The sequence below is a fragment of the Nyctibius grandis genome, chromosome 3 (assembly GCF_013368605.1).
Source record: "Nyctibius grandis isolate bNycGra1 chromosome 3, bNycGra1.pri, whole genome shotgun sequence".
NCBI lineage: Eukaryota > Metazoa > Chordata > Aves > Nyctibiiformes > Nyctibiidae > Nyctibius > Nyctibius grandis.
In genome coordinates, this window is record NC_090660.1 from 74,327,350 (window position 1) to 74,355,039 (window position 27,690).

A 27,690-nucleotide genomic window follows, 5' to 3' on the forward strand; every position below is an offset into this window, starting at 1 on the left:
GCTCTGGTTGCTACAGGAGCAATTATGGTTGCTACAGGAGCAATCTCTGCTGCTACATGCACAATTATGCCACCTTTACAAGACAGACTTCTAAGAAGAGGTTTGGTAGGCTGCTGTAGGCATCATCCACAATTGCTCCTCCAAGAGAAGCCATCCCCACTTGTGAGTCAAGCTGTGGCTAATTCCCTCAGGGACAAAGCCATTTTGAGAGATTACCATTCCCTCTCGAACACCTAGACACGCATTCACACTCCCACCCCATCCCAGAAGCTACCTCCCTTGGCTATGCTGATTCAGCTACCTGGTGAGCACAGTCTAAAACCTGTGAATCGACTGTGTTAATCTCTAGGACATCTTTTTCAGTGCAAGAGCTACTTAACCAAATCTGTTGTCACTAGGTAATGACGCAGAGTCACAGCCTTAGGCCGTATGACATTCAAAATGAAAAATATTTGTTTAACAGAAATTCCCCTAATTTACTCTGAGCCACAACATACATCCTAGGTACGAGCTCATACAAGTTTACAGATGATTCTTGTCTTACATAAGTCACCTGTGGTTACATGTGGTTGAAAACCTCCCTAATATCTTGGATTGAACCTATAAAGTGCCATATTCCTGTGTACAAAAAGATCTAAACCAAGGCTTTTTTCCCTTTCATTGATAACTGTCAACTGAAAATGTATTAGCAAGACCTTGAAGTGACAGCCACTGATGTAATTGAAACATCAAATTTGAAGCGCAGCACTTAGTATCTTTTACTTGGACACCTGCAGCGTACATTATCGAAGTAGCTTGTGGGAGGCATAGTCGCAAACACAAACGCTTTTGCTGCTGCATGGCAGGACCTGCATGTACATTCTTCACTCCTCATCACACCACCTTCAACATGTACTTCATCACGCTGGTGTCAAAGGTAGCTTTCAGAACAAAACAGTCTGAAAACACACTGAGGACAAAATTCCATCCTGACTGATCAGCCTCGCTGATGAATGGAAATGTGGAGGATAAAAGGTTACAAACGGGGCTTGAGGAGCATTTTCCTTGCTGAGTGCCAAGTAGTGCTGAGGCTTTGAAAACATCGTTGACAAGCAGCATTTCAGCATACCTCTCCATGTCATCCAGCAAGGGCTGGGAGAAGATTCAGGCAGTTATGGTACATGAAACGGTTGTAGTGTGTGTATGAAATGATGCCTGGATCTATGCCTAGCCCCAAGTGGAAGGTTCCCCAATAAGTCACTGAAGAATCGTGGTCCTAAATGCATTGCATTGTTTTGCTTTGAGATCAGGTCTCATCCTTTTTCCTTTGGCAAAAATCAACATTCAAATCTCTCTTGTACATGTGAATGCTGTTATCTGCATAAGCTTAATCACATGCATGCAATATTCGTACTTGTGCATAAAAGGCTGATTTTCTACTGAAAATGTGGCCCAAGAAGCCTTTCCTAAGGCCACTCCTGAAGATGGATTGCTTCTGACTCACAAAGGCATTAGAATATGGGAGCTGGCACAGTCACTGTCAGCAGAGACACAGAGATTTATCCTAATCTCAGATTCACAGTATTGAACCCTTCATTCGATTTGATTTGCCTTATGTCCTTCTGTCAAAAATCAGGAGTGACTATGGCACATCCTTTGTGTCATGGATGAAGACTTACACGTTCCATCTCACTCCCAACATCAGAGACATTTCTGACTATGAACTCAACCCCAGAACAGAAGAACCGTTTTTGTTCTTCTGGTTGCAAGCGTAGACTTAATCAAGGGCAAATCTCTGTGCATAACAGATTTCTTGTAAAAGAAGGAAACGTGTTCATTGGATTTTTTTTAAACTTGAAGTAACTTATGTCAAAAAGTAGGTCTACTCTAGACAGGTGATAAGAAGGACTGACCCTGGAAAAAGAACACTTTACTACATTGCCATTCTTTCCATCACTGTCTGATAAAGTTCTCACTCTGTTCTTTAAATTCTCCTAAAAAACACCTAACAAAACCAAGCCATGCCATTGCTGGTATTTCTAATATTAAGACCACGCTACAAGAAAACTTTCTCAAAGAAATCAGGTCACTGTAAAGCTCATAAAAAAGCAAACCACATCACAATCTGTTTTCAGGCTGATTCCCTAATGCATAGCAAGATAGGCATCAAGCACTTGGGAAGGCCTCAAATTAGCTTAGCCTTGTTTTGTTTACCCAAAATCAGTTCAGTGAAACCACAGTCACAGACAGTCAACTGATCAAAATAGATTATGGTTTACCAATCACTTCCCACAACGCCTGCAGTCATCCAAATCTCCCTGTTATCTCACCAGCTATCTGTGTTCTGGTTTCTGAACCAAAAGTCAGGCTCTACTTAGTATCCACTTGTAACTGCATTCCCAATTACCCAGTCTTAGGTTTTGGGAGCAGAGCTACAGCCTCCTGAGTTTCATCTTCATGGTTTTTCACAAATATAGCATTCTGCTAATATTTCATTAAATCTTCAGACAGGAAATCCAATCCTGCTCATTTACAAACCAAGTTTTTAGGCGTGTGAGCACAGGTAGTATCATCAGCATCAATAGAAAAATCCACATGGCTAGAATTAAGCACATCCCTTAACACATTTCTAGTACGGCCTTACATTGGTGAAACCACAAGAAGCAACTACCCCTTATCTGTAAGCAGCAATTTAACTCTTTCTTGAATACTAAAAACCGTGACTACAAGGCATATTCTTGTTATACTGCTGAGATCAATCCTGATATTTGATAAAAGATGGTGGCTCAGGTCTTTGCAATTTTTTTATTCCTTACAGACAGTTTTTTCACATTATATGGACTAGTGAATAGGAAAGAATCTTGGTTTAGCCAAATTCTTGTGCCTATGCTTCATTATTTGGACTGAAAAAGGACTTACGTGTCCCAGGAAATAAGATACAAGCTGAAACACATGAAATACATTTTACAGGGGTAAAAAATATATTGGGAAGCAGAATTTGGTCCACAAACTGCTGCTTAATTTAGCTTCAGTGAGCAAACAACTTCTCCCTTACAGGAAGAAATCCTACAACACTGCTTTTTACTTCAAAGTGTACGGAACAAAGTCAGTGGAAAGGCATGATTTGGATCACTCCAAGTGTGGGTATTTTAAGGGCACTTTCTACTATTTGCCAAAATTACCAGCACTTTGGGTTTTCCTTGTAAAAGTGCTCTTCATAATGATCCTCACAGCAGGCTTATGCATTGGCTGAATCATCTTGTAACTACATCTACTGCCATCCAGAGGTAATTGGCAAAAGTTTGAAGAGTAAATCTAAGTTAATGGTATCACTAACAGTGACACAAATACTGCACATTAGAGCAGTTCCTATCAAACACAAACTTAAAGCTGTAGCCCAGCTGAACAGAAACTACAAAAATAATAGTTAGCAAGATAATTCTTTATTCTTTTCCAACAGAAAAACAAAACCAACAGTATATCATGTTCATGTTGTAGTTCTTTTGGTGCATCACGTATATCCTGCATTATGCTTCCTATTAATCTTTTGGATGAGTGTTTCTGCAAATTACACTCTGCCATCTTGAGTTTTTCATGCTGACCTCAACTGTGGTAAAAACAAACAAACAAACTAACAAAACCAAAACCTTACAGCTTTCCTCACCCCAAAGAAAGCCTGCACTTTGCCACAGCATCCAATTTCTGTCTGGTCATCTCATAGTAAAGAAAGTAAGCAAACACTAAGGAATTAAGCACATACACACACCCCATGAGTTATGTACTACTATTGTTTATACTGAAGAGATAGAGAAGCTCATGGGAAGAGAGAGTAAGGCTGAAATTGTTTAAGTATCTATGGATTGTGAGTGCCCACAGTTAGGGATAACTGCTTTCAAGTCCTATAGCGGAGCACTCACAAATCCAGCCACAGGCAGTTTGAGAAATGCGATATTTGAGATTCTAAAACTAGGAACCCAAAAGCAGAGATGACCAAAATGAATAAGCATTGCTAAAAATTCATCCCTAAAAAAATTACTGCAAAATCCTGATAACAAAGCTGGAGCAAACATGAGATAATAAAAACATGTATTTTCTAACAGCTATTTCTATAATTCAGCATTGATATCACCCTTTCATCTTTCAAAAGCCCAAATTTTCAGCAGTACATACATGCCTATTCACTTCCAGGAAGCTGTGTGCCTGCTTGTAGTTCTCAGGTCTAAACTGGGAGTTACAAGCTCAAAGCACGGCTGTGATTCCTGTGGTAAGCACCTCAGAAGCCACTTCTCACAATGGGATAGTTCCCCAAAATATCCATGACTCTATTTACAAATCCTGTTTGCTTTACAAATCCATTCAAATATTCCTCAGCTACCACCTTCCCAACCACACCGTGAAGTCACAAACTCAGAAATGTCCTGTCTGAATAACATACCATCGCTACACGCAGCAGTAATGCTTTTGTAGTCAGGCTTCACTAACAGCCAACACTGTGCTGAGGACACTTGAAGCACAGTAGCATGAGGGCCCTTCTTCAGTTATGTCCTCTGCTTACAGGAGAAAAAGTTTGAAGTTTGGTGTTGCCAGTAAACCAAGCAGATATTTATTTCTTCTACACAACAGAAGGAGGTCTATACAAAGACTATGGAATTTTGGCTTGTAATAAGTAAAATCTGGCTCTGCCAAGGCCTACAGCTAAACCATTCAAGACTTCAGCTTCGTCAGGGTTTCTCACATGTTCTTTAGAAGCCTGAATCCTTGAAACGATGCAAGAAGCTTTTTCAGAATTATTCTCTAAACAGGTATTTAGATTTTTTTGTGTGTTTTTTGAAATAACTTTAAGAACATGTTGTAACATCTACTTGTGACAAGTTTCAAAGGCTTACCTAATTTGCTGAAAGTGTGATTTTCATAAACAGCAAAAAAACCCAATGCGAGAGCATTTACAGATTTCGTCTGTTGATCATAATTGTTACTGTTCAATCATGTGTGTAGAGACTACATATACAGGATCAACTCATTGCCTCCAGCAATGAAACGCACAGCAAAGATCAGTAAAAGGAGAAAAAAGGCCATTAAAAAAATTCACCTTTGAACTCCGAGACAAGTATAGAATTTCCTGTCACTAATCCATAATCATAAGGGTGCCCCTATTAGACTATTATCACAAAGTAACACTGAAGCAATTGAGTAAATGAATGGTCCCGTTTACTGCATTGGGACCACTCATATATGACAATTTCTGGAATGACAATTTCTGGAGTACATAAAAAGGATGGAATTCAGCAGTTGCCAGAAAGTAATTTTTACCTTCTGATATTCTTTTTTCCCTTCTTTAGTAGGTTCATGCTATCAAGTAAAACAGGAAGACCAATTCCTGGCATGTACTTGTCCTGCTATCCCAGTGATACACAGCAATCGTTCATGCTTAAAGCAACTTTGGAAGTGCAATAAGTATTACCAATTATGTCCTCTCAGTCTCAGACACTTACCTGAAGGCTTCTGGGCTTTCTACAAATATAAACCAAAAGAAATCAAAGAGTCAGTTGCATAAGGATAAAACAGGAGGGCACAGGGATCAGTGTAAAGGTATTGACCAGACTGCCAAAAAAAAAGTGGACGTTGCAATTCAAAAGTATAAATTTATTCCTAAATCCAAACAGCGCAAGTGCACCTCTTCAAAGAACTGCCTTTAAAGTTAATTTTATCTGTAATTCCAGGTGAAAGCATGAGATGTCCAAGACAGGGAAGAAAACATGACCCAGCGCAATGCCATCTTGTGGTAAACGGGAAAATTGTCCGTGCCACCCGGCCCGAGTTTAAACGCACAGAGACTCTGGGGCTCCATGGTATAAAAATCATGCTCAAAACTGCTGACTTGGGAAAAAAAAAAGATTTTATCGTATTTAGACGTACAAAGTATAAGTTGTGATATGCTAGGCGTTATAATTTGAGAATCGCTATTTGTCTCCGTTTTACAAGGCTAGCATTTTATTTTCATTCCAACAATACTGCTGTGGCATTGTACTCAGAATCATTTCCATCACTCCAAACATAATGTAAAGGCAGAGACGTGATATAACTTAGCAGAAAATTGTATCTTGTTTAAAAACTCCCATCACATTCCTTGTCTATAGTTAAGTGCTATCATGAGCTTGTTTTTAGGGCACCAGGGATCAGCTCAAAATGTCATGGCTATACAAGCCGAATCCCTGTATAGCTATAAAAGGATTCTTCCATAGCTTATTTGTTTAAAAATAGCAGGGAGGTATCTCTGACCCAGCTGACCTCTGGGCACATGCAGTATCACCCGATCACCTCACTTATCATTACGCCTGATGAGACATCTGCCAGGCGATACTGCTTTCCAGACGCTGTTCCTCCCCTCCCTTCTCTGCGAGGGAGACTTGCCCACAAGACCTGTGTCGCTCTCTGTGCAGCTGCAATATCACACGTCAATTTTGGTCCCGCAACGAGCACTTACAGGCATTGCTCTGCAGCAGTGACTGTCAGACACAATGACAGGGCTACCAAAAAAAAAAACCCAAAACCCACAGAAAAAGTATTTTACTGTTTCTCAGTCTTAAACCTGCCCAATGTGTGAACACCATGGCACACCCTTACGCAGGCAGTGGCAGGGCAAGGTGCAAGGCCCCGTTGGCTCCGCGGTGGCCAGGTCTCTCTGCAGCACAGAGCACCAGCGTGCTTTGGCGTTTGCCTCCCCTCACGCGTGGGCTCTTTCCACATATTTTCCGCCTCAGCCCCACTGATGGTGGCGGCGGCGGGAGACGCGTTTAGGGCTGCCTCGGCCCACACGCGGTCCCAGCCTGAGGATCGCTGGGGATTTCACCGGCATCACTGGAAGCGCCTGCCCGTAAATCACGGCCGCAGGGGTTCCCTGACAGGAACCGAGAGGAATTAACGCGCGGTGACGCTCCAGCAGCCGGGAGATGGCCCAGGGAGGGTCTGTCGGGAGCGGCGGCCCTCCCCGACGCGGCCACTGCGGCTCCCAGCCCCTCCGCCGCCTCCAACCCTCCCGGGACGGGACTGCAGCTCCCGGCAGGCAGCGCGCCCAGCCCGCCCCCTCGGGGCCGTGCCTCCCGCGCACTGCGGTTCCGGGAGCGGCGGCGCGTTTCCGGCGCGCTAACCGGAAGGGCTCTGCACGTGTGGAGCGCGGCGCGGCGCGGCTCGGAGTGCCCGCCGCCATGGCGGCCATGCGGGTGGAGGAGGTGCTGGCAGCCGCCGAGGAGCAGGAGGTGGAGAAGCGGCGGAGCGTCACGGTGGAGAAGGAGCTGGAACTGGAGTTCGACCTGGGCAACCTGCTGGCGCTGGACCGCAACCCGCCGGCGGCGGTGGGGCTGCGCGGGGCCGGCCTGCAGCGGGAGGCGCTGCTGCGGGCCCTCGCCCGCGACAACACGCAGCTGCTGGTGGCCCGGCTCTGGGAGCTGCCGGCCGAGCGCGCCGGCGGGGCGGGGGGGCCGCTGGTGGCCCGGCTGCCCGAGCCCGCCTTCCGCCTGCCGCGGGAGAAGCCGCCGCCGCGACCGCGGCCGCCGACCCGCTGGGAGCAGTTCGCGCGGCTGAAGGGCATCCGCCGGCGCAAGCGGACCTCGCTGGTGTGGGACGAACAGGCCAAGGAGTGGCGGCGGCGCTGGGGCTACCGGCGGGCGGGCGGCGACCCGGCCCGCGCCTGGCTGGCGGAGGTACCGGAGGGCGCCGACCCGGAGGAGGACCAGTTCGCCAGGCTGCGGCGGGAGAAGCGGGAGCGGGTGGCGCGCAACGAGCTCAACCGCCTGCGCAACCTGGCCCGCGCCCACCGGGCCGGGACCGCCGTCCCCGCCGCGCCCCTCCATCCCACCGGCCACCAGAGCCGGGAGGAGCTGGGCCGCGTCGCCCGTGTCGCCCGCGTCTCCACCGCCTCGCTGGGCCGCTTCCAGCCCCGGCTGCCCAAGGAGCCGGCGGAGCCGCCGTCCCGCAGCGGCGGCAGGAAGCGCCACTTCGAGCCGCTGCTGGGCAACCTGGCGGCCGAGCGCAGCCGGCAGCTGGAGATGCTGCGGGACATGGGCAGCAAGAAGCCGGTCCTCGACATCACCCGCGCCGTCAACAAGCAGCTGCGCCAGGAGGAAGCCGAGGCGGCCGCCGCCAAGGGCAAGAAGCAGTCGCAGCGGGGGAAGCGCGGCCGCCGGCAGCAGCGGACTGGCCGCAGCAGCAAGAAGAGCGGAGCCCGGCGGCAGCAGCGGCCCACGGGCAGCAGCACGGGCAGTGGCAAGAGAAAGAAGGCGTGAGGGATGGAGGGACTGCGTGCAGCACGGGGCTGGGGATGCCCACCAAGGCGCAGGAAGGGACTGTCACTGCCAGCCTCCTGCCCGGTGCTCTATTCCCACACCTCTTTGTCAATAAATACGCTTTGGCCTTTCTAAAATGTCCTGCGTTTGGCTCTTAGCTGGCAGTCAAGGAGGGCTGTGTTCTCCATCCGAGGGGAGCTGGTGGTGTACCAAGGGGGTCAGGAGCCCCAGATCCCCCGCAGGCTGGGTATTTCACAGGGTCAGCCAGGTAACATTGCATCATGGCTGGCCGTGGCTGCAGCATTTCTAGGCAGGACTGAAGCTGAGCAGAGCTGGCCCTTGCTCAGGTAGCTGGGGCTGGGGGTGGACCAGAGCTGTGACCTGTGTTTTGATCGAATAACAGCAGGCTCAGACACAGGTACCGTCAAAGGATGTGGCTTCTGCTCTGGGCAAGTGGCCTGACGGTGGAGCTCTTGCTCTGTAAATCAGCTTCTGCCTCTCAGCTCTGTGGAATTCGGGCTCAATTACAAAAGGAACATGAAAACTTACTGTAAGATTTATTGTAGGGCCTAAGAAATAGTACAGATTTCCTAGAGAGTTCTGTTGTTTAAATAAAGAAGTCAAAGCTGGTGACCAGCCAGAATTAAACAGAAAAATGTTTGTGTTGAACAGCAGGTTAAAACCTAAATTTGTGACTGTATTAACAGTAATCCATCATTTCATAGAAATAGTTTCACAGTGTTTTTCTTTACCAGGTAGTTTGAGCGCAGATACTGGAAATGATCTCAGACTTCTGCTTATTATTCTTTTGAACTTTGTAGTGTCTCTTATATGCTTGAAATAAAAAAAAAAAATACAATTTGCTGTCCCAATGTGTGGCTCGGCTCCGAGAAGGATGCTGTTCCCTGGGGCCATTCCTGGTACCTACCTACCCCTTTACTACCTGGTAAGAGGGGTAGTAAAACAAGTTCCAGCAGTCTTAAGTAAATTGAGTTCTCAAACTTTGAAGTAGTAAACATGTGCGTGGTTAATGATAGTGTCATATTTTGCTGTAATTGAGTTTTTGAAAGAGCTAGGTGACTCTATAGCAGTTCTGCTGTCTCGTGTAGCGGTTCAGTAGGATGGCAGCTCGAGCACAATCAAAAAGCATAGAGACAAAACCTCTGTCTGTGTAAGGTGGCTGCTGAGGGCAGAAGGGGTACGTACGCTTTGAAGCTGAAGGGATTTGGGTGGCACTGATGAACTGACTGTAGTGCTCAACCTATGGGCTTTGCATAGGATGTGCTCTTTGCCTCTTAAATGTTTCTTGCTGCCGTGCTGGGCAGTCGGCACCACTGCAGGCTACTTCAGGCTTGGCAATGGCAGGACTGGACACAGCCCACTGAAATCGAGCCTTCAGCATAAGTAGCTGGGCAAAACGGGCAAAAAGCACTCGGAAATGTGTAAAAATGTTGTTTTGAGGTATGTTCTAGGCCTCTGATTTTCATGGTGTTTCCACAGGGCACGTCTTACACCTGCTCGAGCAGAGAGCGTGGCTTTTCTTTCCACACACACACCCCCAATAAGTATTTTATGCTGCTGACAACGTTACTGGAGAACTTTCTAAAGCCAAAAACCCTCTACTACAATCCTGGCAGTTTGTACGTTTCCAGCGGCGAGGAGGCAACCCGAGCTGAGGCGCGGTGGCTGGGTGGGCGCTGCCGCCCGCCTCCTGGCACTCCCAGGCGGGTAAGGGCTTCGAAGCTTGGGGCGGGGGCCCCGGCAGGCACCGGGGAGCTGCATCGGGACAGTTCTCACTCCAACCGCGCAAAGCCCTTGGCTTTGGTCAGCGATGTGACTGCAACGGGGGTGGGGAAGCGGCTGGCAGCCCGCGCTGCCCTGCGCCTGCCCGCGGAGGAGGCGCTGCCGCTGGCTCGGGCCCTGCCTCCGGCCACGCAGAGCCGCGGCGATGGCGGCCGGGCGGGAGCGGGCAGCCCGCCTACTGCGGCAGCTGCAGCGGGCTGCGTGAGTGCGGGCGGGCCGGGCGGCGGAGGGGAGCCGCCGCTCGGCGCGGGGGGCGGCTGAGGCCTCCCCGCCCGCGGCGGTCCTGCCGTTTTTCCTCCCTCTACGGGCAGGTGCCGGCAGCGGGGCGGGGGGCGAGGCCGGGCGGCTGCTGTGTTTTAAAGGTGAAAAGCAGCGACCGCTCCCTGCCCGGGGGCCGAGGGGGGTCTCCTAATGCCCCCTCCCAGCGCTGACCTCCCGCCTCACACGGGCACCCCCCAGCCTGGCTGCCGGGGCCCAGCCGTGCTTTACCCTCGATGGGAACCCGGCTGCCGGCCCGCCGTGCCCCTGCACCCGGGGATGGGCCAGGACACCTGGCACACCCGGGCTCTGCTGCCAGAGCCCTTCGGGGCAGGGCTCGATGAAGGGGTGGGTGCATGCAGGGGACTTTTAGGCAAGGACAGATTACAGATTCGTTTTTCTGCTTAAGTTTTTCCTTTTAACCACGCCTTCTTTTTTTTTTTTTTTTTTTTTTTTTAAACCTTTTAACTAGATGTCGGTGCCCAAGCCATGGCCACACTTATTCCCAAGGTAAGACTTTATTTGTGTCTCCAAAATAATTCCACAGGAGACCATGGCCCTGTAGAGCCATACATATCAGTGTAACCTGGGCAGAGGGTGCAGGTAACTGATAGGAAAGGGAACAGCTTAAAGGATAAGGTAAGGAGTCTTGTTACTTTGTAGCTGTACAGTGATAGTGGTTATTGTTAGAAGGATTCACTGGTTCCACATAAGCCACAACTAATGCATCCTGTCCCTCCCCTTACTGTGAGGCAAGTTGATGAGAAATTTGCTCTGGCTGCTACTACAGCTGTCATCACCTGAGCCATGCCAACTTTAGATCTGCTTTTGAGGAGGAAAATACACATCTGTTACATGAGAAAAGAAACAGGAAGCAATACGGATAAAAAGGAGCTATTCACAAAGGTCTGCTTTGGCTTGGGGAATGTAGTCTCTGTAGGCTTTTTATACAGTCAGTCCCAAGAACGTAGCTCACTTAGGCCAGGGTTGTGGAGTAAGAGTAAGAAAGCTGTGCTGAGTGACCGAGTCACCCTGGGAGGAATTTCTGTTTGCATTGGCTGTAGCGATGCTACGGGAACAGCTATCTGTGTGCTGGTCAGTCTCCAGATCCAACAAAAATTAGTAATTTGGGGCCATAATTTCAGCAATGTGTAATTCTGAGTGGCTTGGTTGCACATGCTTTACTTTCATGACACTTTTTAAAGAACTACCATTACCATTTTACATATGGAAAAGCTATGTATATGTTCAGATACTTGTTTTGCCCAAGACCGTCATACAGCAAGACAATAGTGCAGCTGAGTAATAGAATCTCATTCTTCTGCTTGTCTGTTTTATGACCTACTCAGTCAGTTCAAACTAAGCCCTTGCTAAGTAGAAATCTTAACTATTTCTATTTCTTTGCCTGTAAGTTTTAGGCAGCAATTGTGTCTATAATGTAGCAACATGTATATAATGTATCAGTTCAATAAGTCTCTAAATAGTGGGAATTGATTTAACAAGGACTGTAGGAGGGAAAAAAAGTTCATTGTGTTTCCTGGAAAAAAAAGTTCTTGTGTTCAAGGAAATAGTACAATTTTTGAACTCAGTAAAATTCTTCCTGAAAGTTAAGTTTGGCTCAAGAACATAACAGCAGGGCATCTATTATACTATCAGAAAGCAAGAGACTAAATGGCTTGGACGTGTTCTTAGCCTGTCAAATTAATGACTGAGAATACAGCAGACTCAAACTCCAGGAAAGGTCAAACCTGTACAGCCTGGCAAGAGATGGCAGTGAAAGAGCTGATAGCAGCTGGCCTGGGCTTGAATAGAAAGTGCATAAAGGATTTTAATGCATCTATCTGTTACTGTTGTGGGTCAGTGCTTCAGTGCACCCCAGAGTGTCTCTAAGACTCATTATCATGGCTTCACTCATTGGATCTGAATCCAAATTGCATATTTTCAATTAATATAGGAGACAGAAGGCAGAATGCTTCATCTGATCTTTTCTTGGAGAAGAATGGGCTGTTTCAGTTGGTGCAGTTTGTTTCACTTTGTGGCAAAATCAGGATATGCAAGAAATTGAGAGTTTTGTGGTAATTCATGCAAGAATGACATGGCAGAGAAAGGATGTGACTGGAATACTATCCTTATAAATATCTTCTCTCGTCTACTAAATAAAGTTGATAGTGACACATCGATTTGTATTAAAACTCTGTTTATTATTAGCAATGCATGCAGTTTCTTAATTTTCAAGCAAGCAATTCAGTTTCACCTGCAAGTTCAGGACGAGGCAGAAGTAAAAAGAAGTGTAAACACCTGTTAGTATTACTGTCACACATACAAAAGACATTCTCTATCTGGGTGCATATGGAGGGTGTCTCATGGATTTGTTTTAAAAATTGTTCTGAAGGTTATCATGTAGCCCCTACACATTTGTAACACCTCTCAACCTGTATGTAGCAGCCTGTATGCTCTGCAGATGCTCAGTTCTACTTATACTGTGCTGTTCTAGTCTTCGCAGACTGCAAATTCCCATGCAAACTTCCTGCTAACTTACTCAGTTTTTATAGGAAATAATTAGTTCTTGAAAGAAGGAAAAAACACACTTGTTTTGCTGAATTACATGAATCAAATTAAGTACTTGGATCATTTAATGTCACAAACAACAAAGGATGAAATGAGTAACTGTTACCCAGACAAGCCAAGATGACCTGTGCAAACGTATTAGTAATTTTAAAAGCAAAGAAATCAGTCAACTCTAGTATTAAGATACAGATTGAAGTCACTTTTTGTTCCCTAATTTTACTGTTTCATTTTCATTCCAGTCCCTGAATGGCCTACCCTGGGAAATACAGACTATGCTTTTGAGGTAGATTTAATAATAAAATATATTTGATTTTAAAGTAGTATTTTGTATACTTCCAAATATGGCATTTAACAAATATTTACATTAGTATATATTTGTATTTCACTTTGACTATTTGGGACTAGATGCCATTTCTCCACTTTTCCAGAAAAAATATGTTCTTTTTTTTTTAGATGGCCATTTCGAACATCCGCTATGGAGAAGGAGTTACTAAAGAGATTGGCATGGTAAGCTTCCATGGTCTTAAGTCCATCACTGGCGAAAAGTTATTTTCTGAAGGGCTGCTGGTGCTATCAATCCATTTTATAAGGGAAAGCTTACATATGGTGTGTCTGAATCTCCACTACTTTGCAGTATGTGTAGTCATATATACCAGTGTAAAAAGGTCAGAAAATATTGCTGGGTAAAGAACAGAAGCATATTACATCAATGTTGCTGTGGTATAAGTGAGTACCTGAAATGCAGCTTAGTGGATAATTAGATCATTGATGACTTGTCAGGATTATGCAACAACATTTTTCTCTGACAGGGAATTTAATTCAAAAAGTTTTGAATCCTGATGACTCACCAGGGTTTTCTCAAGATCATCTCTTCTAGTGCTCATTAAAATGAATCAGACTTTAACTGTGTAAATTTGTCAGCTTTATACTTTATGCTGCTTTCTGCATCCTATATGTATGTGGTTAATCCTCTTTTTCTTTAGCTGATACTGTTTCAAAAATTTTACAATAACCAACTATTTTTAGGTTGTTTTTTTATTATTATTAAATGGTTCAGTTGATTTGGATCAGTATTTAAATTGTTCAGTGTATGATTTTATACCAGTTGTTTGTTTTTTAATTTTGTTGTTATTGTAGGACCTGCAGAATCTTGGTGCTAGAAGAGTTTGTTTGATGACAGATAAAAACCTCTCCCAACTCCCTCCTGTACATGCAGTATTGAATTCCTTGGCAAAATATGGTATAAACTTTCAGATGTATGATAATGTCCGGGTGGAACCATCAGACCAAAGGTACTACTCCTGACAGCGTGCTTCTCAAAGTAGTGCCTAGGCTCTTACAGCATGCCATACAGCTGCTTAAACAGCTCCTTGTGACCTGTATGCTGGTCTTAATAGTTTCTCTATGTGCTGTTTTTTCTCCTGACTAATTGGAAAGCTTTTCTTGTTTTTCAAGTTTCCTGGATGCCATTAAATTTGCTAAAAAGGGAGAGTTTGATGCCTATGTTGCTGTTGGAGGTGGGTCTGTAATAGACACTTGTAAAGCTGCCAACCTGTATGCGTCCAGCCCTACATCGGACTTCTTGGATTATGTCAATGCTCCTATTGGGAAAGGGAAGCCTGTCACTGTGCCCCTCAAGCCACTTATTGCAGGTAAAGCAGGAGAGGGGTGTGTGGACAGTGAGGGCTAGGAGAAGAGGAGTCATTTGACACTCTGTATGATATTTCTACTGAAATCAGTTTACCATGTTTCAGCTTCCTTTGGGCTTACTTCTCCTCTAGTTGTATTCAGCAGCAATTTTGCTGTTTACTTCAGTGGAAGTAAGATCACAGTTTTTGGCATTAGTTTGTCTTGTTTAGCTGAGTTTGACTCCATTAACTGAGAAAAGAGATCAAAGTGGCTGTTTCTCTTTGACCTGTTTGCTTCAGATCAGGGATACCTCTGAGATTTCCTGGATCCTTTGTTTTTGGTGGAGTTACTATTGTGTTTTTATTTATTTAATTTTCAATATTATATATTACTTATTATTTGTTATTATTTCCATTCTTCCTTTTAAGTTCCTACGACAGCTGGAACTGGAAGTGAAACCACTGGCGTTGCCATTTTTGACTTCAAAGAACTAAAAGTAAAAACCGGTGAGGGGTGGTTTTTTTTGTCTGCTATTCAAGAAAATTGCTTTTCCAATGTCTTCATTATTTCCCTGCCTTAAAAGAAAGGGATACTGCATGTCATTTCAGGTGTCATTTTGTTTGATTCAACTGCCATAGGCAAATTTGAAGAGCTTAAAGGTTTCCTCTTTGAATTAAATTTATAGCATATTAACATAATGAAATACCTATGTAATACAGTGGATTATAGTTTGAAGGCAAAACAGGAAGCTAAAATCTTTCAAGTTCTTAAATGGCAGAAAATGTTAATTGCAAAGGAAATTTCTACTTACATTCAGGGTCAACCAACTGTTCCTTATTTCCTCTGTATTTTTCTTTCTGCTTTTAAGACTTCTGTTTCTTTGTTGTGTAATTGCAACCAAATGTTCCTTTTCCTGACTTGAAACCTCCGGCCTGAGATGCTGTGCAAGCAAGGAGCACTGTCTTCCTTTGGCCTTTTCATCCTCAGCAAATAAAGATTAGGGCTAAAATGACATCTTAAGCTTCATAGCTGTTTTGAGGTTTTAGTTCTAAATGTGTGGATTTTATGTGCCACACAGTCTACTGTAGTTGGTCTTGGGACCCAAATGGGTGTGCTAAGGAGCTCTGACCATAGCTCAGAGTTTTCTAGTCTATATGTAGTCAGTCAGTCTGTGTGTGTCTGTTTGTATGTCTCTCTCAAAGCTACATCTGTGCCCTCTTAACCAAAATATGAAGGCGTATGGTTATTACAGATGCTGAAGACAGCAATTAGCAATAGCAATTAATTGTAGACACAAACCAGTCTTGCCCTCTGATTGTTCACAGAAAATATGAACCTAAGAATAATATTGCAGATGCCATTGAGCACAGACATTTTGAAAGTATCAACTGCTCAGGGAGGGTTACAAATGGAGAGAGAACGTTGTCTGGTATAATTCACTTCAGGCAACAGTCTCAAATCATATCTCTCTCTTACAGTGACTTCATCATCAGTAAGACTTAGATTCATAGAAACTTCTTACTCTCCCTTCTCTCTCTATGCTTTTGTCTTCATAGTTTCAGATCATTTCCCCTCATTATTTTTATGTTTTGAACCTTAAGCTTGTCTTGTCCTATTTTGTTGCAAAAAATCTTTAACTCGTTTTCCTCACTCACGTATTGCAGGTATTGCTTCAAGAGCCATTAAGCCAACATTAGGGATCATTGATCCTTTACACACACTGTCTATACCTGAGCGAATCGTGGCCAACAGTGGCTTTGATGTGCTTTGGTGAGTTTTCTATGTAGGCTGCTACTTGAATTCATTACAGTTTTGTATTTTTACTATGGTTGTAGAAAAATATATATTTTAGGAGCAGAAAAGAGTGATCTTTTTTCTCCCTTTCCTGTTCTTGTTAAAGTGGTCTCCATTGTACTTTCCTCTTACTTAATTTCACTACCTCCTTCAGAATGTATGGAAACAAATCCCTCATTTGCAGAAATTTTAGTGGTTTTGCAGTGCACTGAAGAAACTGTTTGCTTCCAGGATGGATGTTGTCAGAGAAGAGAGTCCAGGTGTCCCTTTTTAAGAGATCAAGTAGATGGTTAATTACAGATGTGACAGTGTTTAGCATGTCTCACAGACATGGCAGGGAATATAGAGAACAAGGATTTTCTAATAAAAGCCATGATGTGTCAACAAAAATTTGTGAAGGCTTGTGGGATGGTGGCAGGTCTTAGTCCAGTTATGACCATCTTCAGAACCTCTCTCATAATGTGGTTTTCGCTTGGCACAAAATTTTCTTCATCTGAAACCTACAGCTTTTAACCATACAAAATGCATGGAAGTTTCTATTCAGAGGGCCGGAGCTTACTTTGCTTCTGGGTGCTGTGTGTATTAAAGTAATAGATGTATAATGAAACTGTGATTTCTTGAGCTTGGTGAAGTATCCTGAACTACAATGGCTGTAATGGAATCAAGGCATTTGTCCTTAAATGTAAATGGTTTGTCTGTAGTTTTGTACGTCTAAATGTAGCAATGTAAGCAGTGCCCTTTCTTTATGTAGTCAGATTCACGAGTATTTGGGAGATGAGACTGTTGGCAGTTCCACTTAGCTTAAATACCATATTCCTAATTGTTTAAAGGTCAATACTTTCAAAAGAAAGGTAGCCTACAATGCTTCCAGTGCTGAAGCCTCTTATGATTCCCGTCCTGCAGAAAGGAAATGCACCCATTGCAGAAGCACAGTGCTCTTCAGTGAAAAGCATTACACCCCAAGCTGCCAGTTCATCCAACCTAACTTTAAGCGTGGTGTGAGCTGATAGATGGTGACTGTGTTTGAATTGCCTTCTGTGTGTTTGTTGGAGAGCAAAGCGCTCTGGAGGTGCCCGCCCAGCATTCTCCCAGTTGTGTATGAGATTGTATTTCTATTTTTAGCAACTGTTAAACACCAGAAGTAAATTAAAAGAGCCTATGTTCAAAGGACAGCAAGGCACTAAAATGGAGCTCTCCCACTTAAATAACTAGTTTTTTAATCTTTCTTTTAGCCATGCTCTAGAATCTTACACTGCTCTTCCTTACAACATGCGCAGTCCCTGCCCTTCAAATCCAATCAACCGACCAGCTTACCAAGGGAGCAACCCCGTCAGTGATGTCTGGGCTCTTCACGCTCTGCGCATTGTCGCTAAATATTTGAAAAGGTAGTATGTTTAACAGCCACCCTCCTCGCAGTATTTAAGTGCCCAAAAAGGGATGCTTAGAAGAACTTGAATTTTAGGCGAAAATAACGCAAACTACTGTATTAAACCTTAATTTTCTACCCTGGATTTCTCTTAAATAAAGCAAGAAGTTTTTCGATAAAATTGAAAGTAAAATTAGGGTTACTAGGTTGTCTTGAGGAAGTAGCTTTTTAAGGCCTCTGTGAATCTATGTTATAGGTCCTCAAGCTGCTTAGCTAATATGGGAGCAGCATTCACATATTTTTTCAAGAATCCTCTTTCTATGACAGTATAAGGGGAACACGTAACAAACAGAACAAAATACTGCTGGTGTAATTTCTGTGACTGTCAGTGTAAATTAAGATACTTATACATCCATCAAGAAGGTAACCACATGCACTTACAAATGCATTTACTGAAAACTAGTTCATACATAGAATCACAGAATGGTTTGGGTTGGAAGGGACCTTAAAGATCATCTAGTTCCAACCCCCCTGCCACGGGCAGGGACACCTTTCCACTAGACCAGGTTGCTCAAAGCTTCATCCAACCTGGCCTTAAACACTGCCAAGGAGGGGGCAGCCACAGCTTCTCTGGGCAACCTGTTCCTGTGTCTCACCACCCTCACAGTAAAGAATTTCATAGAAGACCTTCAATTTAGATTAAGTTTTGAGTTAACTGGGAGTTGGTTTTGATCCCTACCAATAAAGTTTTAGCCTATATACAGTTTTTGTATGCCATATGCACTTTTATTAAAGATCAATGTGGGGTTTTTTGTAAAAGATTTTTTACAGTACCTAGCTAGTCAAAGTAGTTGTTTATTCTTCTTGTGGAATCTATTCATCAGACTTTTTCTGTGTTGTCAAACTACACAAGCAGTCTGATGTGTAGGAAGGCAATGAACCCTGTCCTCTTCCTGCACGGATGGTGGGGTCCAGACCACCACCTAATGAGATGATGAGAAAGCTGGAGTGATCTTGGAGCCTTACGTAGGATGGCCAAAGCTACTAAGTAGAATTGTTTAAACCACCACTGATGTGAATATGGCTAAATTCACTCTTATTTACTCAGTTTTTGGAAAAGTGAAAGTAAATTTGCCCTTCACTGAACCAGTTTGATCTACTTACTGATCCAGAAGCAGGATTGTTCTCTGACTGAAGTGTGACTTGATTCTATTTCTAGCATTTTTATCTTAGACGTTTTTGTATATCTGTCCATAAAGAAGCCCTCTCTCCCTTCTCCATCCTGAATTACCAATCCGTTTGTGAATTCACTGATACCATTGTCTCCATGGTGCACAGAGCCATCAGAAACCCCGAAGACCGTGAAGCAAGAGCCAACATGCACCTAGCAAGTGCTTTTGCTGGTATTGGCTTTGGCAATGCTGGTGTTCATCTCTGGTGAGTACAGAAAAATGTTAAGCCCATCCAAGGTCAGCTTCTAGCTAGTGTTTGTTTCAGATTATCAAAGACATTGCTGCCTTTGTTGCTGAATATATAATAAGACATTGTAGCCTGGCCTGTGATGCAGGGCGAGCCATGTGTTGTGAGAAATTGATTGGCTCTTGGCATTCACGTGTATGAGGACTGTGTATTCTGGTTTGTGATACTCCAATCCAATCATGTGAAAATTCCAAAATGTGGCTGCCTTTACCTGCCTTGATAGTACAAACCGTAGTTAGAAAAAAACCCAAAACACCAATGCTATTTAAAATGTTGGATTTCATGCCAGCTGTTCTGCAGTGAGACAGCAATGAGGTAATCTTGTGCCATTCCTGAACTGATGCAGTTGTCTGTAAGTTTGTCCGTGGGGTAGGCATTCAGCAGGCTGGAATGAGCTGTAATTAATATTGCAAGGCAATGTAGTTTCATATGGCCAAAAATCTCAGAGAAGCAAAGCCTAAGCCTGAAATATGTGGAGAAGTTATTAGCAGTCATTCTCTTCAGAGACCTTCCTTTTATTCCTTTTGTTTGAGCAAATCCACTCTTTAATTATAATTTCAAATTAAATGTTTATTTTCCTCAGGCAGTGTGATCAGGTTATAATGCAGATTACGCTAGTAACTGAGCATCTTTCAGTCTGGTCAGTGGAGTAATGTAACTTCACACTCGCAAAGTAAGGAGGTACTGTTTTTTACAGCTAGGTCCCTAACGTGCAGAGGGGTGAGGGTTGTCTGCACCTAATATCCATACCATACATGTACCTAAATACATTTTGAGTATCTGTACCTGCGATTTGCATACAGAAGACTGACTGCACAAGGGACTGAACACACATTTTTCCAAATACCAGGAGAGCTGCCCTAACCACTTTCTCTCTACTCTCTGTTCCAGCCATGGAATGTCTTACCCTATTTCTGGTTTGGTGAAAACTTATAAACCAAAGGATTATAATGTGGATCACTCTTTAGTGGTAAAACTTGGTTTGTCTTTGTATTATACATTTCAATTCTCTGTTACCTCACATTAATGAGCATTAAAGCACATTGAAGTTGAAAGTACATGTCCTGTTGATGTGATTTTGTTCTTTGTTCTTTTTCTTTCCCCAGCCACATGGCCTTTCTGTGGTGCTGACATCCCCAGCAGTGTTTGCTTTCACAGCACAGGTACATCCTGAGCGGCACTTGGAAGCTGCAGAGATATTAGGTAGGAATGTCTGTGGATACAACTTACTCACACAAATGGAATTCTTTCCAAAATGTCTTTTTGGGAGGAAAAAAAAATGTGTGCAAGCAATTGTAGTTGGTTGCTGCAGGGGTTTTAAGTTTAAAAAACAAGATTCTGGAGTCTGAGTTACACGTAATGCAAACTTAGGTAAAATAACGCTAGATTTTTATATTGGATGATGTAGTTAGAGAAGCAAGCTGGAGAAGTCTGCTTCTTGGCTAGAAAACTGGACAGCTGAAATTAACTGTAGGTCTGTTATGGATCAGGAGACAGTAGCTGTGATTGGCATCTCTCTTGGTGCTTTATGGAGAGTAGTTACTTTAGAATAGATGATACCATAAAACAAACCAGTACTTAGGTGCGTCTGTTAGCTAAAAGGAAGCATATTGCCTAACAAATTCCCTGCTGTGGCAATGAGTTAGGACAGAGTGATGTCCTGAATCACTCCTGCTCTTTTTCCGTGGCACACAACTGTGGGTTTTGGTCTTTCTAATGTAGGCCTAAGCTTGTTTGTAGGTGTTGGAAATTCTCAGTGGCCGATGTCAAGGGAAAGCATGGAGTAGCTATTCTGTGGACACATCTGTGGTGGCTCAGAAATGAGTTAATGAACAAAGTGGTGTTTTCTGCTTCTTAGCAGAATAAAAGTAAAAGCTACAAGCTGACAGCTCATTTAAAGATTACCTTTTCATACAGTGCTCTATTATCTGTGCAACCCATCACGAGAAGGCGTGCTAGAGAAAGGATACCTCTTCATTGCACCCCCATCGTGACTGTGTGTAATCTTGGAGCTGTAGCAGTGTAGCTTTGACAGCACAACTCTGCGGTGGGCTGATTTATTTATATCTAAGGTCAGGTTTTTGTCTGCCCTAGCCTCTGTGTTGCAGCTAAACTGCTGCTAATACCCTTGCTCGCTAATGAGCAGTCACAGTCACATGCACAGCAGTGTAGAGAGTAGAGAGAAAGTGGTTCGGGCAACTGTCCTGGTATTTGGAAAATTTGTGTTCAGAGCCTTGTATGGTCAGCCTTCTGTATTCAAGTCACAGCAATCCAGTCACATGTATGACTTCCTTGTATAAGTAATCTGAAAGCATTGTGGGTTTCAAGAAAGAGTGGGACTTTTATATAGACAATGAAAATATCACAGTATTTTAAAGAGGATGTAAAACATGGTCAGAAAAACTACATTGAGGGAAAATTCAGTTTATTTTATAAAAGTTGGCTATGAGGTTTGTTCAGCCTTGCTCTGAAGTATGCAGTCCTGCCTGTGGTCAAAACCAGAACACAAACCTAGTTGGAATCATATACTAAGCTACAAAATGTCTGTGTTCCTATGGTAATAACGCACAACTCAAAGTAGACTAAGAAATTGTTTCTGGATAACTGGCCAGCACAGCATATCAGAGAATTTGAAATCTAGCTCTTTGATTTTAAAACAAGTGGTTGAAAAGCAGTTCCTTTAGATTTTGTGGTATGAAGTGCTGCCATGAATTCTGTCTCTAAAAGCTCTGTTAATTTTCTCAATAGAAATTTAAACAACTTTGTTGTCTGCCTTGCTCTAAAGGGACTCTGACAAAAAACATGTTACGTGGAATTGAATTTCTTAATTCCCAGCTGAGGTGTTTACTTCTGATTCCAGTCCAGAGTCCATCTGACTACTGTAGCTGATTCAAATCTGTCATGTTGCCAAATGCAATGACTAAGAAGGTATTTTATGACATGAAACAGATTACTAAATAGTTATGTTGTGTATATGTACAGCTGTGAATTTGGGTACAGCCAGAAAAAGCTTAATACCTCCCTGGGTGGGTTTTTAAACAGTTGAAATAGGTGTGCGTGTGGCCAGAAATTTTCTAAGTGCAATCAAAGACTGATGTATCCTTTAGGTTGAGCAAAAAGAAAGTACTAGAACTATAACAATGTTTTAAAACTGCCCTTCACATTTATTGTCCTTTTCCTTCCTCCCTTTCCCTTTTACTTCACTATCTGAATATACTGGATTTATATCCCAGTTACTCCTCTACAGCAAAACCCAGGATAAGCTCAGACTGCATGGCATAATCCCAGTAGCATAAGACTTTGTACAAGACTCTGTCATACCTTATTTATCAATTTCTCCCAGACATTATCTACTACAGTACTGCCAGTCTTACTACTTGAATATCTGAGCTCCTCTAATGAGCTTGTTCATTTCCTGTTCACTTAACTTCCTTTGAATGTTACACTGAACTGCATGAGGATCACAGAAAATATATTTCCTGTAGCTGTGTTGTGCTCTTACTCATCTCAGTATGGCACTTGGACCTAACATAGTTCTGGTGTAACATCATTGAGGTTACACAGAGAACAAATTTAGCTCAGCTTACTTTGAAAAAAAATCATATGGAGGAACCTGTGTCACCTATTTGAACATGTTTTTATTATTACTTTTAAAGGAGTCCTGACAATTCATTGCAGAAGGGAAAGCAAGCTAATTCTGCAAGAAATACTGGTAATCTTTCATTTTATATTGATGCTTTCATTACGGTTCAGTAGATGTTTCAAAGATACCAGTTCCTCCTCTTCCGTTCTACATTATCCTACACAAGTTGGCACATATTCAAATAGCATGGTTTAGGATTTACTTAACCCCTTGAACACTGCCCTGCCACCTCCTGTCTTTCTCAGCCTACATGATCTAGTCCTCTCTTTGAATGTGTACTTGAACAGAATAGTCAGCGGATTGCATGCCCTCTAGATGTCAGCAAACTCAAGACCTTAAAATAAAGTTAGCATTTGGCACACTGTCCATAAAAATAAATAGCATTGACGTTCATGCCTTAGCTTCTTTCCTCTCAGCAGTTAGTCAGACTGAAAAGTGCTTCTCCCTATAAGCACAGAGGGAAAGGAAGTTAACCTCGTGGCAGTTACTCTTTCTGGCAGCAGTTACCTGCTTCTCCTGATCTTGTTTTATTTCACCTTTTACAACCTACTCCAACTGTAAAATGAAGACTGATTCCTCTTTTTACTCCATGTTGCTTTTAGGGCAGTGACTGTTATGTATGGATATGTATTCAGCTGATATTATGATTAAATTCAGTCCAGAACAGGCTTCCTCCGTTCTCTCCACCCTACAGTCAAGGCATTATGTCTTATTTTAGGAGCTGACATCCGCACTGCCAGAATCAAAGATGCGGGGTTTATTTTGGCAGACACGCTCCGGAAATTCCTGTTTGATCTGAATGTTGATGATGGCTTAGCTGCAATTGGTTATTCTAAAGCAGACATCCCTGCATTAGTCAAAGGCACTCTACCTCAGGTAAGAGAGAAAGCAAAAGAGTTTTTCTTGTCAAATAAAATGGAACAGATTTTTGGAAAAATAGAAGTGTTTCTTTTCAAGCAAATGTTTTTTCTGGTCCTACATGAAAACAATTAAAATGGAGAATATTATGGATAGGCGACTGTATTTTGTTTCTCTGCATAGTTTAGGTTTTTCTTTTCAGTGAGATGGAGTACATGCTGCAGTCTGTTCTTCACATGGATTCAGAAAGAATGGCTAGGTGTTTGGTGTTTTATTTTTTTAAACATCACATTTTCAAAAAAGAGAATGTTTTTCATAGACCTTTGATCTTTGTAGAAGATACTGGTTTTTCATAACTATCTGTGTTAATTATGTATGCAGTATGGGTTATAGATAAAGCCTTAATACCAAGTGCTATCTGGCAAGAATGATTGAGCTCACTTTGCATTAAACTTTTCCGTATTGAGAAGTTCACTTTTCTTCCCAGATGCTTTTTTGTTCCATTGACCCCCATCAGAATTTGAAATAAGGTCCCCTGGGATGATATAGATTAAACTTGTAATACCCTTTATTGTTTCAGTGCTCACAAAGACACTGCAAAAAGCAACATACCACTCCAAAAGCAAAATCCAGTATCTTCCTTGTAAAAAGACAGTTTGATTCATATGCTGTGGACTGTTCTGTCTACTTAGGATTTATTTCCACCAAGTAGCAAGGGAAATAAACACTACAGAGAAAATGAAAATTTTGTAGGCTGAAAGGTTATTCACGTTTTACAGCGGTACCTCTTACCATGTCTAGTTCTTCTCATTCATAAGTCTCAGAGCAACTTACAGTAGAGGGTAAATATTAATATTCCTATTTTATACCTGAGAAAACGACACAAAGGTGCAACTATTTAGGATCACACACAACAGTGCAGTGGCAAAGCCAGGAGGAAAACTAAGGTACCTGAGCACCCATCAAATAGGTTATGCGTCTAAATTGTTATGGGGCATTTTGGAGATTTGTTTTGATAAATATGTTCCTTTAAAACATTTGGATTTGGGTCATCACAAGCACAACACCTCATTGAAGGCATGGTTTGCATAGCTGGGAGAGGGGGAAGGTTCTTCACCAAAAAATGTTGAAGGAGTTTTTTGTTTGTTAGCTTAGCTCAAATTGACTTTTAATTCATTTACTGTCATCTCACAGCACTGATGATTAATTGTACTGTGTAAAATGAGATGACCCAGCAGTTTCTCAAACCTCATTTTTGTATATGAGATGTAAAATGATGAAAATGTATTAGTGTTCCTTAATAGTCCATTATTACCCACAGAGGTAGTCCATACAGTTTAATCTTTGGTATATTTTTTCTTTTCATCTTGCAGTAGGTTTTCTTTGGAATACAGCACTGACCCATTCACGTCGGCAAGGCAGCATGGTGCAGTGGGGATAGCACTAAGTGTGCGGGGTGTATTCCACACTGTGAAGCGCAGGCTGCAGGAAAATAAAACTAATATGCTCTGACTGCTGGGACTCTGGGTGGGAACTCTGTTGGGACAAACATTTATGCTTGAAGTTAAAACAGAATTTTATTTTCTTTTCGAAGTGAGTCTATTGAAATTGATCCTATTTACAGAAAGCAGTGAGTCTAGCAAAGAAGGTGCTGTCCCAAGGTCTAAGGTGGCTGGCCCTGTGATGGTGTTTGAGGGGAGATGGGGAGGACTGAAAATGAGAGACCATGGAAGGGCTGTTGTCTAGCCCACCCACTCCCTGCAGACATCCCAGAGGCAGCTGCAGTGGGGCTGAACCACTGATGAGCCAGGAGTTGCTCATTTTTGGCACTACACCAGAATGCACTGAGTCAGACTGGGTGAGCTGGGGCCTTGCTGTCTAGGCACCAACAAATATCAGCAGGCTTGTGCAGAGGGAGTGCTGGTGCCTCTGTGTCGAGGCATACAGGAGGAGCATCTGTTTGCAGCCTTCTGTTAATATAGTTGGGAAATGCTACAGTCTGTCAGGGCAATTGTCTCCTGTCACCAGTGTGACTTTACAGATAACTCTGTCCATCTCGGTGCACGGGGCTGCAAAACTGTAATTTGGCCCAGAGTGTCCTGATATAAGCCTGATGAATTTACTGAGTACTTGAGCACTGAGTTATTATATTTTGCATATTGTGAGTCTGAAAAAAACAACAAATTTTTGCTCTAGTGCTGTTTGAATTTTCCATTTGGTTTCAAATGTGTGTAGAAGAATCTTAGCCTTTTCTTTGGCTGGATCTGTGCGTCGCAGCGCTGGTCAGGAATGGGGAAAGAGGTATCATTTGATTGCTACTGCTGCACCAGCAAAGCTTCTCGTGTAGGTAAAGTTAAGCACACAAAGCTGCGCTTCTCAGACTCATGACAAGCCATGCTAACCATGCTGCTGATGATTATGAACTGTGAATGTCTCACAGCTGACTTCCTTACCATGCTAGACCAGTATTTCACACGTTAAGTTCACAGTGCGGTGGCCTCTCTTGCTGTGTAACCACATCCAGCCTGGCCACAAATTGCAGCCCCGTGGGTTGAGAGGGGAAGTGGGGCGGCTGCAGTGTTGCACTGCAGCATTGGGCTGCGGCAGTGGTGTGTGCTCCACTGGGAGCGCGGCTGAGCTGAGCCTCCCTCCAAGGCAGGGGGCTGGAGGAGCCCCTTCGCCAGCATCCCACTCAGTGTGTGGGGCAAGGCCCCTAGCAAATGACATCCACTGTCTCACATATGAAAAAGGGGGGAAAAAATTTCGAGCTTTTACTGGGACAGCCTCTTCCACAAGGGAGATGTTGAAACAGGTGGTAGCAGAAGAAACTCCATTTGCCAAAATACACTGCATTCATCTAAAGCTAACACATTCCTAGCGTAGGCCTGGCTTCTGTCTTTGCAGATTTTGTAATTCTCCCCAATCTTTCAATAAATGTTAAAATAATTGATTGTTGAAAGTATAAAAGTACTAATCAAAACCAGTACGAGTGCATGAATGTTAGGCCCTTCCAGGTGAGTGTTTCTGCAGTAACTGAACACCTACACTGATACAGCTCCTCATCCTCAGTAGCGCGTGACTTTTCTGAATTGCCATCCCTGCCTTTGGGGTTATTTTGTCAAGCAGAGCAGCAAAGCATATACCTGAGTTTCATTTCAGTCAGTGGGACTTCAGCACCCAAAAATTCTGATGAATCATGGTCCGAATGAAGACCAACCACAACTATTTTGTATTCTGATTCCAGAGTGTCAGGCTATTTATTAATCAGTTTCACTACCGACCCTGACTGTATATCTTTTTTGCAGTCTTGAGTTGCAAGCACTGTTTACTCTCCCCAGCTATGGCAGTTCCTGGGCTTTGAGAGACCTTGTATTTTTTAAATCTTGGTCCCTAGAAACTGACCTAGTTCCAATGCTGGCAAATGAATTTTGAAATAGACTGTATTCCCAGGATACTACCCACCACTGTACTGACATATGTGACTGACAAGTCACGTATTTGAAGTACTTGACTTTGCAACTGAACTGCATTTTAATCTTGCTTCTGTGTATTTAATTATAGGCAATTTAAACTAATATATTATTGAAAGTACTGTACAGCTGATGATGGTTCAACCTTAATTACTTGATTACTTATTTGCAAAACCTTGTTATTCTCTGTGAAGGACATTAGTTCAAAGGCACATAGTTCAGCTACTGTTTGATTAATTTTATTGGCAACCTTCTGTAATCCAGTTTTTCTTTAATCTTGCAGGAGAGAGTGACTAAACTATCGCCACGTCCTCAAACAGAAGAAGACTTATCTGCCCTCTTTGAGGCTTCCATGAAGCTTTATTAGCTTAAACATTTTGTTCCGAAAAGTGTGCTCTATTCTAACACAAAGGTAATTTCTTACAGATACGGGGCTGAATTTGTTTAGAGAATGGAAGAACTTGTGTGTCTTTGACTTCTGTTCCATTGTACACTGCCAAAAGGTCAAGTAATTAATCTTTAACTAAAGAGCGCTCTGAAGTGAAGACTTGGCTGTGTTTT

The 27,690-nt window shown here is 43.2% G+C and overlaps 3 protein-coding genes across 5 annotated transcripts in view; all 3 read left to right on the top strand.

The window, feature by feature from the left end:
* Nucleotides 1-7,122: 7,122 nt before the first annotated feature.
* On the top strand, nt 7,123-8,398 carry RRS1 (ribosome biogenesis regulator 1 homolog). The gene has a single exon (XM_068396802.1). It carries the CDS (start codon nt 7,185-7,187, stop codon nt 8,259-8,261), a length of 1,077 nt encoding a protein of 358 aa, XP_068252903.1. The 5' UTR covers nt 7,123-7,184; the 3' UTR covers nt 8,262-8,398.
* A 1,782-nt stretch (nt 8,399-10,180) lies between these two features.
* On the top strand, nt 10,181-27,674 carry ADHFE1 (alcohol dehydrogenase iron containing 1). 3 transcript variants are annotated; one of them, XR_011047863.1, is made up of 15 exons: nt 10,181-10,265; nt 10,795-10,832; nt 13,130-13,173; nt 13,344-13,397; nt 14,028-14,182; nt 14,346-14,542; nt 14,948-15,025; nt 16,184-16,289; nt 17,546-17,698; nt 19,018-19,116; nt 20,050-20,128; nt 20,265-20,361; nt 22,815-22,870; nt 23,520-23,677; nt 27,413-27,501. XR_011047863.1 is itself a non-coding variant. In XM_068396954.1 (14 exons), exons 1-14 carry the CDS (start codon nt 10,210-10,212, stop codon nt 27,494-27,496), a joined length of 1,398 nt encoding a protein of 465 aa, XP_068253055.1. In that variant the 5' UTR covers nt 10,181-10,209; the 3' UTR covers nt 27,497-27,674. The 3 variants fall into 3 exon arrangements, 2 of the variants coding, with proteins under 2 accessions (XP_068253055.1, XP_068253056.1); XM_068396954.1 differs by lacking the exon at nt 22,815-22,870 and having other exon boundaries at nt 27,413-27,674; XM_068396955.1 differs by lacking the exons at nt 10,181-10,265; nt 22,815-22,870 and adding an exon at nt 10,358-10,426 and having other exon boundaries at nt 27,413-27,674.
* The window catches only part of VXN (vexin), a 30,338-nt gene continuing 30,168 nt past the window's right edge, over nt 27,521-27,690 (top strand). The window contains exon 1 of the mRNA XM_068396956.1: nt 27,521-27,541. The gene's annotated coding sequence lies outside the window, so the exon portion shown is untranslated. The remainder of the gene's footprint in view (nt 27,542-27,690) is intronic.